The 14,773-nt window shown below is 29.3% G+C and overlaps 1 protein-coding gene across 1 annotated transcript; it reads left to right on the plus strand.

The window, feature by feature from the left end:
- The first annotated feature begins 5,302 nt into the window (after nt 1-5,302).
- LOC149880288 (uncharacterized) lies at nt 5,303-9,933 on the plus strand. Its single transcript, XM_090070770.1, has 7 exons — nt 5,303-5,479; nt 5,918-6,028; nt 6,647-6,736; nt 8,549-8,638; nt 9,116-9,205; nt 9,683-9,772; nt 9,854-9,933. Exons 1-7 carry the CDS (start codon nt 5,410-5,412, stop codon nt 9,883-9,885), a joined length of 573 nt encoding a protein of 190 aa, XP_089926896.1. The 5' UTR covers nt 5,303-5,409; the 3' UTR covers nt 9,886-9,933.
- The last annotated feature ends 4,840 nt before the right edge of the window (nt 9,934-14,773 follow it).

Below are 14,773 nucleotides of genomic sequence, written 5' to 3' on the forward strand. Positions count from 1 at the left end.
GCTTAAAGTTTTCTACATTTTAATTTTACACTTTAATTTACACACACACACACACACACACACACACACAGATATATATATATATACCCAGCAAGCACACAACGTTGAAACAACGTTGAAATAACGTTGATCAACGTCGATCAACGTTATTTCAACGTTGTGTGCTTCCTGAGTATATATATATATATATATATATATATATATATATATATATATATATATATATATATATATATATATATATATATATATATATATATATATATATATATAAGCGCTCATATCTTTTAATAGGTGTCATTTTAACATGTTACTGAATAAATGAAAACTTTTATTTGCTAAATAATATACTATATATGAATATTATTTGCTGTCATTATCAGTTTAGTACAAGGTATCAGAAAATTTTACTGGCTATTTTAATTAAGCCCAAAATTTGTCGATTTCCATCAATGGCAATTTTTAACGATGTATTTATTTTTTCTGTTAAACAATAAATGAAGATTTTTTAATATTTAATTTTACTTTTATGGCAGAGATTATAGTTCTAAAATTATACATAGTTTATTATACATCAGAAAAAAGTTATAATGGCATAAAAGTAGTACTTTTTTCAATTTAATGAAAATTGTTCAACTTTTGTGTGCTGATATTTTTTTTCTGAAATCAAATAAATAAGCTGCACCTTTTTTTTTATCCAGGCTAAGTTACATTTATTTAGTAAATAAAAAAACATGCATTTATTATATTACAGAAAAAAGTTATAAACGTATTAAAATGCCAAAAATACAGTTTAATAAAAAGTAGGCTTCCATCGCAAATCTTTTAATGCCGATAATTTAGTAACGGATAATGCAAATGCATTGAAATTTTCAAATTATTCATATTTTATTATTATTAACATAATTTCAAAAGAAGAGCAAAATCTGAGACATAGTGCCACCAACTTAGATGGAAAATTGTTGAATTCTACTGGAATGACCCTGGTTTCACTTTGTTTGATTTAATCATTCAATGTAATTCAAAATAAAATCGTTTTTCATTACGGAAGTTTGAATTTTTAGGAAAGTATTGGAAACTCATTGTTTTTGAAAAAAATTTAAAAAAATGAACATTTTTATCAGCAATTACAATCCTTCTGTTTTTTTTTTTTCAAAAGAAAGTTTTACAACTAATAAGTTTTTATTTTTCGGAAGCCATTTTTTGATTTTCACTATAAGTAATATTCCTACGCAAAATTTCTTGAAATTAGATTTGCACAAGGACAAGATTAATCCTGTAATCTTGTGGAGCATTTTATAAATCACGCCACATTGTTAAATTTCAAATACAAAAAAAGAGCAGTGCATGTTCATGTAACCGATAACTTTGTGTTGACGTAAACGTTAGTTTCATATTAATCTAATCATTCCATATTATGTTAATTGAAAGATTTCTCGGATGCTTGGTCAAAAATACTTAACTCAATTATAAAAAAAAATCCAATTTTTATTATTATTTTTTTATTGAAGGCTTTCTTATTATAATTCAAATAGTATGAGTTAATTATAAGAAATCCAATACTTAAAATATTGAATTTTTTACAATTGATTTATAACATTTCTATTAGACTAATAATAAATCAACTTACATACATAAAAAAAATGAAAACAAATAAATTTATGGAAAAAAATAAAAAGTTATGAATATTTAGATAACACCTCTGAAAAATATTTATAATTTTTGACTTAAAACCTTTTCACTAAGCATCCCTGACGCTGTTGGATTATTGTGGAGATTTCGGTTTCGATGTTCGATTTGACTTTCTAATATAGTTAGATAATTGATAATACTCTTTCGACTTGATATATGGATAAATTTATAATGAAGTTTGGTAGCAGGGCTCCTTATACCTGTTGTGATATAAAAGGAGTATTCTTTTAGTTCGACAGAAAACTTCTGTTCCATTTTACTATGATCAATCAGTTAAAAAAGGAATCGATTAAAGGATACTAGACCTTGTATCTTAGTCTATCTCCTTAATGTTACTTATAGATAAGCTATATAATGTGCTATCTCCGTTTTATCCATTTAAAACTTAATAAAAATAAAAATAGCAGCTGCGGAAAAAGTTGAAGCGGAAACACCTCAACACAACATTGAAGATAAAATATGTTTTTGTATAGAAATATAGAAAGTACCCATTTTTAGGATATAGGTTGTTTATCAAAGATTTCTAGAACCGCTTTCTTTAAGTAATATACATCTAATACTGCTAGCTAATGCCACTCAAAAAACGTCTCTACTTTTCTCAGAAGCCATCAGCATTGCTTTTAAGAATTCTGGTATTTTATGTTCATGCGTCTGATACATAATTTTCTCTTTTAGATACAAATATGGCTCTCATTGAACACATTCTTGTTCTCGGTAATACTGAGGATATACATGCAATTACAAACAGCTCGTTGTCTGCTGCCACATGGTGGCCAAACTAAGAAACGTAAGTCATAGCCTAAAGCTCGGACAACAGAATGTATGAAAAAGGTTTCGACAATAAGGTTAATCATATAAAAGTACATAAAGAAAAAATATTCCATTTAAGTCTGTAACCGCAAAAAAAGTTTCCTTTACTTCTCGTAAATGTATTTGGTCAATTGACAACTGGTAAAAAGAGACATTGCTACAATCAAGCTACTGAGTGACCTACGTTATGCTTTTTAACTACACAAATAACATTGCGTTTTATAAAATGAGGGTTTACTGTTTTTTTAATCATCAAATCAGCATTGTATTTTTGACAATTGAGGTGGTGAGAGTCAATGTGGCATAACTTCATTTAAACCTTAATTTTATTATTACCAGTAAAAGCATTAACAGTTCAAACAGTTCCAATAAATAAAACAGCATTTTGTTAACATCATCCAACATTTTCAAAATCTCTAACATTAAACCTGATTTTTTTGCACCTAGTGGGATGAAATCGCTCTACCCTGAAAAGTTGTAGTAAAGTGAGTTATACCACTTTGACTCTCACCACCTCAATTGTATTTTAAGTGTTCTCTAATTATTTCTATTAAGCTGTTGTAGAAAGTAAGTGAAACTGATATAAATCTATATTTATATTGTTTCTGTTAAGTAATCTTCAGCTCATTTTCAAACTTTTGAACTTGATTTTTCTCAGTTCAGAAAAACACGGAGTTAGAACAAAATATTTAAAACTTCGCAAAATGCTTTTTGTCAAAAAAGTTCTTAAAAAAATATATATATAACAATATCTTGATATTGCCGGCGGAAATGTGCTACATTTTTCAAAGGGGCATGCCGTAGGCATAATTGCTAATTTTCTGAAGCAGAACTAGCTTATTTAAATAACCTTCAAATATTTTATCATTTTAAGCTATTATTTTGTTAGAATTGCTGAACCGCTGTATGTCCAAACAAGGTACTTAGCCGTGGCCCTTTACTGGACCGGCATTCGCCTGTCACCTTGATTGACGGATGATGAGCAATCATTGATTTCGTTTTAAACACCCTACGTCTTGATAGCATACCAAGATGTCATGACGTCTTGATGTTTTGTCGGCGGTGTGATGAACTAAGTTCGACTAGTTTTCTGTATATGATGAGTTTTCTTATTCCTTCAGTTTAAATAATGCATGAGTTTATTTAGTGCATTAATTTTAACGGGTATAAATGACCGACAGCAAGTAAGGTGTTTAGACATAAATAAATGCTAGTGAATGTTGCTGCTTAAAGTCTGTTTAACCTTCTGTTTATTATCTAAAACGCTTTACACTTTGTTGCATTTCTATTTACGAGCGGTAAGGAATAAAATCTTTGAATTGCCTAAAGTTCAAAAAATAAAGTCCCATTAAATTAGCGGTGAAAACACCTAAAATAATAATATAGATTAGACAGAAAGAAAGTCATTAACCTGATTTTAAAAAGTTCAGGCCAATATGGCTCTAAATAAAGGAAATGAATTCTTCTTGTTAAAGCTGCTTAAAGGTACCCATGACGTGTACGATTTTTCTAAAAAGTCTTATTTTTATAACAAGAAAATTATCGAATGTGATTACATTTGGTAATTACAGTGGTGAAGACCGGATTGCTGATTAAAAAGAATAGTTCAATACAGAATAATTACATTTTCATTCCATGGTTCTGTTAATTTTTCGTCCAATAATTTTTAACTCGTCGAATGATTTATACCATCTAAAAAAAATATCACAAGAATTTTGTAAACAATATATTTACCAATGATAAAGCTCACTGCTTTTTAGAGAGTTACGCGCAAAACCAAATTTTACAGTTTGTTAGCTAACACGGTTTGTTTGCTGGAGGTAACGAAAAGAGCTTAAAATATTTTCTTAACGAATTCTGTTCGCATATAAACGAGCAATAGTTATTCAAAGCAGTTACTCATGAATTTAACACTTTTTTAAAATTATTTAAGTAAACTATTTTAAGAAATCAATGAATAAAAATAGATATAATAATAGATATATTGAATATGTTGCTGGGAATAGATATACATGTTTATACAAACGGTTACACTGCGCACATATATAGGCTAAGCATCCGGCTTTGATTTTTCCGTTTATGCCAAATAATGACAAACGAAGTACGAACTTCTATATGTCTAGTTTGAAATAAACCGAAATTAGAATGATTTACGTAATTTGACATGAACAATTATGAATTTCCATAAAAGGTATTCATTACTTACTTAAAGTACCTTGAATAATTTTGAAATAATTGCGCAATAGTGTTTTCAATTAAATTCGTAAAATTTAATTTTTCCAAAATTCCATTTAAATACGCAAAGAAATTTGTGCACCAAACGTGTTTGATGTTGTTTGTGTTATTTATCGTTGCTGTCATGTGTTTGCTGTTTTAAACTAATAAACTATTTTTTAAATAAACTTAAATTTTTTTGATTTTATCTTAGTTTTTTTTAAGAAACTGATTTCGAAATTTGCTCCTTCGTTAGTTAACTATTTCGCTATTGAAAAACCTTCAATAACTGAAAGACTTCAATATTATACACATTGATATTTTAACCAAAGAGAAGTCTACAAAAAATTCCCGACGGATAAGTGATAGTATTATTTAAAAATATATGTTTAAACGAAATTTGTTGGATTGCTTTGCGTTTCCTTTTTTTTGTAACTAATTAACCAGTGCTAAAATAAACGTGTCATTTTCAGCTTGACTTAAAACAAAATTTGTTGCTTTATTTTGCATTTCCTTTATACAATTAAAAAGTTAACCTGTTTAAAAATAAACATTTGCCGTTAATGAAAACAAATTAGGAAAATCACTATTTGCGAGTAAATCAATATAAGCAGAACAGAAAAGTATAAAAAGCAAGTTTTCTGCTGAATATGATCATTGAGCTGTTTTGAAACAACTCGACGAACAACAAAAATGAAGAAAGAAGCTGCCTTAGTCGTTCTTTTTACTTTATTGGGGACAGCACAGCTTTCCATAGGCGTTGGTAAATACTTTTGTTTAATTGTAATGATAAATAGTCATGTTTTTATTGTGTTTAATAAAATTATTTGTGATTAAATATTATTAATAACACTATAAATATTAAATAGCTACACTTTTTCTTGTTAAGTTTTATATTCTCTTATTTTCTGTCTGCTTGTTTTTTTAAACTTTTCATTCCTGATATTTTTTTAAACACCGACAAATTGTATTTCATAAAACCTTTGGCTCACATTTAGTAACAAGAATACTGAACAACCAATTATACAAGGTTTTTATGAAATACAGTTGGTCGGTGTAATACAACAATTTTTTCATAAACAACTTTCAAATCAAATATCTTTATTAAAAGGGAGTATAACCTATATTATGCGTTTTGCACGGCTAGTTAATTACAAAAGATTCTTATTAAAAAGAAATTTTGTAAATTGATCTTTGTTAGTTGATAATTGTCCGAAATGTCTATTGGATCCATGCTCAACTACACTATGTGGCTCCGATTCTGAGTGTACTGTTAAAAATTGTTCGTGTGATGCAATATGCGTTAAAAAAGGTAACAGATTAATATTGCGTTATTTTATTGCATAGCAAGTTTAACTTTTACGTTTCGAGGTCTATCTAAGCTAATATAAGAAATATTTACCTCTAGCTTTTCACATATATCCATGCGTTGGCCTCAATTTAAAAAAAAAGGTTTCTTTAAATAAATAGATGAGGTAAATGTTAAAACAAACCAGAGCTATTTATTTATGTAACAAAGTGTTTTAGATTTCTAAAAAACAAAAGTGCTAAAGTACAATTCAAGTAAACTATGTGGCTATGTAAACTATGTAAGCTTCACAGTTATTTTCATAGTTACTTTAACAATTAAATACAATTAAAGTCAATTTTAGGTCATTGCGTTTTATTAGTGAATTACTATTTGCTATGACCTGTGTTTTTTGTAACATCCTTAACACGAAATATATTGAATTGAATTGAATTCACTCTGTTTTTAAATAAATATGAACATAACAAACAAATAGGAATATATAAAATAATTATGAAGAAAAGAATAATAATTAATAAACGAAATAAATTATAACATATGAAATAAATATGAATATATAAATATGATAGAATATACATGAATATCCGTAAATTAAGTAAAACCGTGCATATATGACTTTAGATTGCGTAAATGAGTGTCCTATGATAAAATGCTCCGCTGGCTATGAATGCGTTTTTAACCCTTTAACATGTAAATCAGGCTGTCAACCAAGTAAGATATTTTTTTTTATAATTCTTTAGAAGTTATATATACAATAACTAGAATAGGGTAGACCGCGGCGATTTCGCCATTTTTGATATTGCAAGTAAAAGAGGTAATTTTTATTACTTATGTAATAAATTTGACTTGTAATATGTATTACTTTTACATTATCATCTACTAACTATTGATTGATCATAGCTGCTGCTAAATTCTTTTGTTTGTTGTTACTTTCAAATATGATTTGCTGTTAAATGTTGTTAATTGAAATTAACTTGTCACTTTTTCTCCTTGTGGCTTTCTTATTTTTCTTTGTGAAATTGATTGAAACGAAGTTTGACGATAACTGTTAAGGTTAGTTTCCATAAATCTGTTATCATCATCTTACTGCCGTTTGTGGTGAAGATTTTGTTTGTGATGAAAAGTTTAAATAGGTTTTTGTCCAAATACAATATTGCAAAGTGATTTTGCCACAAAATGACGAAACAGACTAAAAAAAAAATATGTACAATTTTTTTTGATGATATCATCATGTTCAGGGGACAGTATTATGGTAAGCTGATTTGAAATATTACGAAGATATAATATATGTTTACCATCACACAACAGTCACCGTCTACAACCGCTGGGACACACATTGTAACAAGGTAATAGAACAAAAATGGTCAGAGACTTTGTCAAACAACTTTCTGACGGATTATTAGTCTCTCTACCTCGTGATCAATCCTATCTTGTTTTTAGCAGTGTATGGGAAGAGATGGCTATGAAGAAAGGACTAAATGTAGATGTATTTGCTTATTGTAGGCTGCACCCTGTTTGTAAAGCTGTTAAAGAACACGATTATAAAAAATGGGAAGCATTCCGAAATAATGATGAATTTCAGCAAGGAGATGAAAATTTCCCATTACTTAGAAAAAATCATTCCATCTCCGAAAAAAGGTTTCAAACCCAACTCACACAACACCTTATTCCGCAAATTCCGAAAATTCCGCAAACAAGCGCAAAAAACATTAAAAAGCTGAAAGAAAAAGAAAAAGAAAAAAAAAAAAGAAACTAAAAATTAGGAAATCTCTGGATGTGCTTTACAATCCAATACCAGCAAGTGACTCGAAGAAGAGTAAATCCTTTTCGAATCAAATACCATCAGTTGATTTGAAGAAAAAAAAATTCTCCTGCTTGCGTTTAAAATCGTTTGTTAAATCCTTGGAACCAAGTTCATCGAATGTTAGTAACCGCAACAGCATAAAAGTAACTCATTGTGGGGAGTATGGTATGACATGGTTGGATTCATCAGATTCAACCAAAACTGGTCACGTCTGACAATTAAAATTTAAGCAGAAAAAGTGGCAAAATAGCCCCGGTCTACCCAACTATTACGTTATTTTATAGCAGAGTAGGTTTTTGCAGGTCAATTTAAGCTAATATAAGAAATATTTTCTTATAATGTTTTAGACATATTAATGTATTGACCTCAATAAAAAATAAAAAGTTTCTTTAAATAGGCAATAAGATAAGTATTTTAACCAATCAAAGTTCTTTAACTTTTCACCAAATTGTTTGAGGTTTATGAAAAACAAAAATGTCAAGGCAGATTTCACTCTATTTTTAAGTAAATATGAACTTAAGAAACAAATACGAAAATGTAAAGTAACTGAATAAAAGAATAAGCATTAATAAAAGGAATAAATATTTAATATATGAAATAAATATAAATACATTGATGTAAATATGATTAAAAAAAAATTGAATATCTGAATATCCATATATGAAATAAAAATGTATGATTTTAGGCTGTATATGATTGATGAATATGTATGGTTTTAGGTTGTGTAAACAGGTGTCTTTTTACAAAGTGTTCTCCTGGCTTTGAATGCGTTTTCAACCCTTTAACGTGTAAATCAAGCTGTCAACCATGTAAGATTTTCTTCTTTCTTTAGAAGTTCTTGAAAAATTAATTTGAATACTACTGCGTTATTTTATTTCATAGCAAGTTTAACTTTTACGCTGGGAGGTCAATGTAAGTTGACATAAGAATTATTTACCTTCAGTGTTTCACATATCTCAATACATTGACCTCAATTTAAAAAGTTTCTTTAAATAAATACGTAATGAAATGAATATTAAAACCAATCAATGTTCTTCATTTACACACAAAATGATTTTAAATTTACGAAAAACAAAAATGTGAAATCACAGTTAAGTCTGCTTTGAAGCAATTACGAATTCAAGAAGCAAATGTAAAATAATTATGACGAAAGGAATAATAATCAGTAAACGAAATAAATGATAATGTATTAAGTAAATATGAATACATAAGTATAAATTTGATAAACTATGCATGAATATCTGATTATTCCTAAACGAAATAAAAATGTACCAATTTGATTTTAGATTGTATAGACGAGTGCCTATTTAAAAAGTGTTCTGCTGGATATGAATGCGTTTTCGACCCTTTAACGTGTACATCAGGCTGTAAACCAAGTGAGATATTTTTCTTCGTCATTCCTTATAATTCTTTAAACAATAACTAGAATATTATTACATTATTTTGTAGCATAGTAAGTTTAACTTTTACATTTACAGGTCTATCTAAGCTGATATAAGAAACATTTTCCCTTAATGTTTCATAGATCTCAATGCATTGACCTCAATATAAAAAAAGTTTCTTTAAATAAATAGGTAATAAAATAAATATTTAAACCAATCAATGTTCGTTATCTATTTGCCAAATTGTTTGAGATTTATGAAAAACAAACATGTAAAACACAGTTTACTTTGTTTTAAATTAAATATGAGCATGAGAAACAAATATTAATATATAAAATAACTATAAATGAAGGAAAAAATACTTAGAGTTGGATTAAAAATTAATATATATATAGTAAATATAAATACTTATAAACTTGATAAAATATGAGTATCCGTAAATGTAATAAAAATATACTTATATAATGTTAGGTTGTGTAAACAGGTGTCATTTTACAAAGTGTCCTCCTGGCTATGAATGCGTTTTTGACCCTTTAACGTGTAAATCAGGCTGTAAACGAAGTAGGATTTTTTTCTTTTTTTTTTTATTTAGAAGTTCATTAAACAATAACTAGCTCCATAATGTATTTTTTTTTTTTACAGTAAAGAAAATATTTAAAGAAATATTGAACTAACAACAAGATACGGAAGATCACTTCCCTACACCTCGAGTCGATTATCCGTTCTAATTTTGTACATTCTGTAAAGCATGTCTCTAAGAAAAATATCTACAAAAAAGAAGTTGTATTTGTTAGATAAAAAAGACCAGATTTAAAAAGCTGAACTTGTTGGCGCTTGTCTCCTGGAAAATTAATAGCTGCTTTTCTTTGTCTAAAGAAACAATTTATTACAAAAAGTATACCTAGTCCCGCCATAAAAGCTGTTCAGTAAATTAAAATGAATGATTAAATCTTAATAGATTTGGGAACCCCTTCCCCCCCCCCCCTCCTGGACTTATAATCCCTAACCATATGTGGTGTTGTTCTAATCAGTTAATTATTAATAATAACAAGTAAACATGAAGTGAGGTGGTAAAGAGAACTGGATTTCTGTAAATACATTGCATAAAGTTGCGAAAACACCGGAAGATTTTTCTCTACATATTAGAATATTAGGGTGTCAGCCCTAAAATTGTGTATACTTTGTGAATCGCTCTATGAATGAGTTCATGGCTTAATTTTCAGAATACTCCTATTCATGGTTTTGATTAGAACCAAACACCCTCTTTACAAAAATACCCCCCCCCCTACTTTTACCAAAATAAAAGCTTATGTTCAGTGAAATGGATATTTCACCGAGAATTAGAAAGCATGCAAAATTGTTTTTTCCGATAAAAATATATTCCATTGAGGTAAGTTTTCCTTAACAAAATAATCAGGTGCTTCATATACTCTAGAGAATCATTCACAAAGTTCAAATAGGTCATCATCCATCATCTGTGTCTCGTAGGAAGGGCTTGCTGAGCTATAGTTTTGTACTTAAGATGTGAAGATATATGTGTGATAAGCACAAGATTGTGTGAAGATTTTTTACACAAAAAGTAATCACAGTCTTACTATTTATTTTTCATAACGTTTTTGAAAAATGTTATGAAAAATAAATAGTAAGACTGTGATTACTTTTTGTGTAAAAAATCGTCACAATGTGTAGACGTCTAAAACATGTTTTAAAGGTACTAAAGAAAACTGGATTTTGTAATTTTTGCACAAAATCACAACTAGATGACATTTTGAATAAGGTTAATTCAGTTTTTTTTCAAAAAATTCGAACTCAAGCTTATAAACAAACTTAATACTTATTTACGGAAACATCGGATGGAAAGTCGTTAATCCTGCTTAATAAAAACCAGTCGTTATTTTTTAATAAAAACCAGTCGTTATTTTTTAATAAAAACCAGCCGTTATTTTCTTATTGGATTACAAGAAAAGTAACTTCCTGCAATTGATGTCATTGACAAGTTCATTAGAAAATAACATTCCGAAAAATGTTTTTAACGACAAAAGGCACACAAATTTTTTATTTGATTTCCGTTTTCTTTTCTTCTCAAACCAATTGTGTTCAAAATTTAAGAGTTTGGATGATTGTAGAACCGAATTTCAATAATTTTAGTAATTTGGTCAAACAATTTTAGAAGAACCTAGAGTCTAAAATATTGCATTCATCGAATAAAAATTTATACTCCGATACCAGCAAGTGGCTCTGAGAAGAGAAAATCCTTTCACATGGAAAATTGCCCAAAAGAAATAGAATGCTTGTAAACTTAATATATTTACAATTTAAGTTCCTCCAACGAGTGAAGTCTAAATTACCAAAATTTTGTGTAATAAAATCAAAAAAAAAAAAATGAATAAAAAATTTGAATACCTTTTTTTTTTTTCTTTGGATCAAGAGGCTGTGGCGTTAGTGAGACAAAAAGAATATGATGCTGATCTTGATAGCTTTTGCAAAGTCTGTATGGTCAATCGAAACCAAGTTGCTTCATTTTCTTGTCATCATCTTTGTCTCTGTCAGGATTGTGCCGAACATATAAATAACAGTCAGTCGAACAAATGTCTCATCTACATGGGCACCCTAACCGAGTTTGCTCTCTTTAAAAAAGAACAATAAGTATATTTTTCAAAAAAATTTAACGCGGAAAGAAACCAGTCGTGTTGCGTCATTTGTTATTATATTTAATACTAGTAAATTTCATCTGTAAATCGGTCAGCGTAGCTTAGTGGATACTTCGAAAAAGTTCATTGACAAAAGTTTAATTTGACAAATACTTTCACACCCTCCACTGGCGCGATCTGGCCGATTTATTTGATCGTGTAAATTTTTATGAGAAATAAGTATTGGTCAAGTTTATTTGTAAAAGTTTTGCTTTAGTAGCGTAAGTGAATCATGTTTAAACAGAAAAAAGCATTCGTAATAATAAAATGGCAGTTTCTTTACTTAACGAAAAAGTTTGAAAGGTTAGGTCAGTGGCGGGTTTAGAGTATGACGGTGGAGGGGAAGGGGGAGGGGGAAAGGGGAAAGGGAAGGGTCTTTTTTCTTTCCTTCCCTCCCGCAGAAAGGAAAAAAAATATGTGAAAATATTTATTAAAATAAATTGCTTCACGCAACGCACAGTGCCTCACAGCTACGGAAAAACGGCAAAAACCCTCAAATCAGTGTTTCTGAATGGATTTCAACCTTTTTTGGCTCTAAATATATTAAAATTTAATCAGTAACCCAACCCGAAAGTCAGAAAATAATTTTGCACACTTTTTTCAAAATATTTTTGCAAATTTGCAAATTCTGAATTTTTTTCCCACTTTCTCAACATGCTATTCTGTCGTTTTTTATTGTACTTATGGAGACAAATTCATAAATATATATATAGTTTATTTACATAAAAAGTGACAAATTTTCATTGTTTTTAAACACTCTACATATAATCCTTTAATAACAGCTGATTTTGTCAGTAAACAGTGAAAACAATAAAGATTACATTATTCAGAAACAAATATCTACAATTTCTGTATGTTGTAACATAACATATATAACATGTAACAATATAATTTAGATTTAAACAAAAAAACTAAACTTAGTGTTTCAGCAAGTTAAGAACTTGTTCAGACAAGGGGTTTCCATTGGAAGATTTGTGTTTTATAAAGTTGATCGACGAAATTTCTGGATCAGTTCTGATCAGCAAATATTGAAATTGATTTTTCATTATATTGAGTCTAGAAATTTTGCATGAATGGTTTAACCTAGCATGTCTTATCACTTTATTTTGGGCCTCCTGAGCCTCCTCAGAATAATAACCAATGGGTAGTTCTAGATTTTCAGCAATTGCAAGTCCATGAACTAGAAGTTTGTGAAGAGTTGGAGGCATTCTGTACCAATCATAGTTATTAATTATAAAGGCTAGAGTCTCATTGCAATATTGGCTAAATCTATCAATATCTAGGTCATACCCTGAACAAACAGCTTGAAGAACTGTCCTCACCCGGAGAATCAACTCAACCTGATCTCCTGTTATGTCAGCAAAAGCCTCACCATGCATGAATGCTCTTCAGGCAGTATTACCATCATTTGTATTCCCAAATCCAGTACTTCTCTCTCCTAGATCTTTCCAATCTTTCTTTGGTCGCCCTCCACTGAACTCTTTTCTGCTTACATTGTCAGCTTTCATAACAATTTGAATTTCGGTTTGCAACCATTTCTTTTCTTTCATTAACAGCCTGTCATATGTTTTGTTTACTGCAATCCACTTAGCTTTCAATTTTATCAGCAAAATTCGGATTTTTTCTGTTAATTTTTCACTATGCACTTTTTCACCATCCAAACCTTCTGATATCAAAATTTCCTCATAAAGGAGGCTCACAATATCCTTGTTAGTTATACAAATTTCTCTTACTTTGGGAATCAAGTCTATTATTTTCATTTTGAGATGTAATCACAAAGGCACATATTACTAACTAATTTTTTGGATTTTTAAAAAACTTTTTGCGGATTTCTTATTAATTGCAAAAAACTTTAAAATTCAATTTCTCAAAAACGTGCTACTTTGGGGCGGATTTTTTTTTTTTCCAGGCATTCCTGTATATATTCAAGATACTTCCCCATCAAAATTCAGGGTGGACAAGTGTGGACATTTTTAGAAAAAGTAAATATTGTGAATATTATTTTCTGAAAATTTATAATTTTTTCACAAATTGTGAAATTCGAACATTAATTTTTGGTGTCGATGAAAGTCCAATGTCAGTTACTTACCGGATGATATAATATATATATGATGTTCACCGAAAAAATGAAAGAAAAATTTTTAAAAATGACCATTTTGTGACAATTTTAAGATCTACTTGAAAACTCTAAAATTTCTAGTGAATTTTTGCCCACAAACAACCTGCATATAACAACCTCACAAAAAGAGTAAAAGTTTACAAAATCATAAAAAATGGGTTTACCTTGTTCAGTATGCTTATAACAATCAAGATAAAGTTAAAAAACATCAAAATAAATTTAAAAAATTAACAGGGTTTTTGCCGTTTTTTCGTATCTGTGAGGCACTGTGCAACGTTTTTGCTGTGCGAAAACTAGGGAATGTCCGGGTCCCGATAGGAACCGAACGAGACCCGACGCTAACGGGTATCGGACACCGATAAAAGCCAAAAATGATTTTTTCGGGCTCTGATTACTTACACGGGTATTACCCGATAACGGCAATAAGATCGGGTAATTAAAATTTTTCATATCCGATCCGACTCAATCTTTCGGGTAATTTAAATTATCCGAACCCGAAAGTTATTGATCCTATCGGATCTTGAACCCGATTACCCCTAAAAAAGTAATTCCCGAACGGTTTTGTCGGGTATTCTGTGAGAAACATCCATTTGGTTCAAAAATGGTTGATATTTCTAAAAAAGTTCCTAAAGTGGAATTTAACCGTAATACTCGCAATATTTAAAATCGGACGTTCGTATTAGAGCAAAACATTTTGAAAATGTTTGCTGGCCAGTCAAGTGCTCTGTCATGACAAGGTTTAGGCGAGGTTGA

This window comes from Hydra viridissima, unplaced genomic scaffold, assembly GCF_058129835.1.
Source record: "Hydra viridissima isolate aposymbiotic clone 2 unplaced genomic scaffold, HvirCarnegie_v1 scaffold_13, whole genome shotgun sequence".
NCBI classification, from domain to species: domain Eukaryota; kingdom Metazoa; phylum Cnidaria; class Hydrozoa; order Anthoathecata; family Hydridae; genus Hydra; species Hydra viridissima.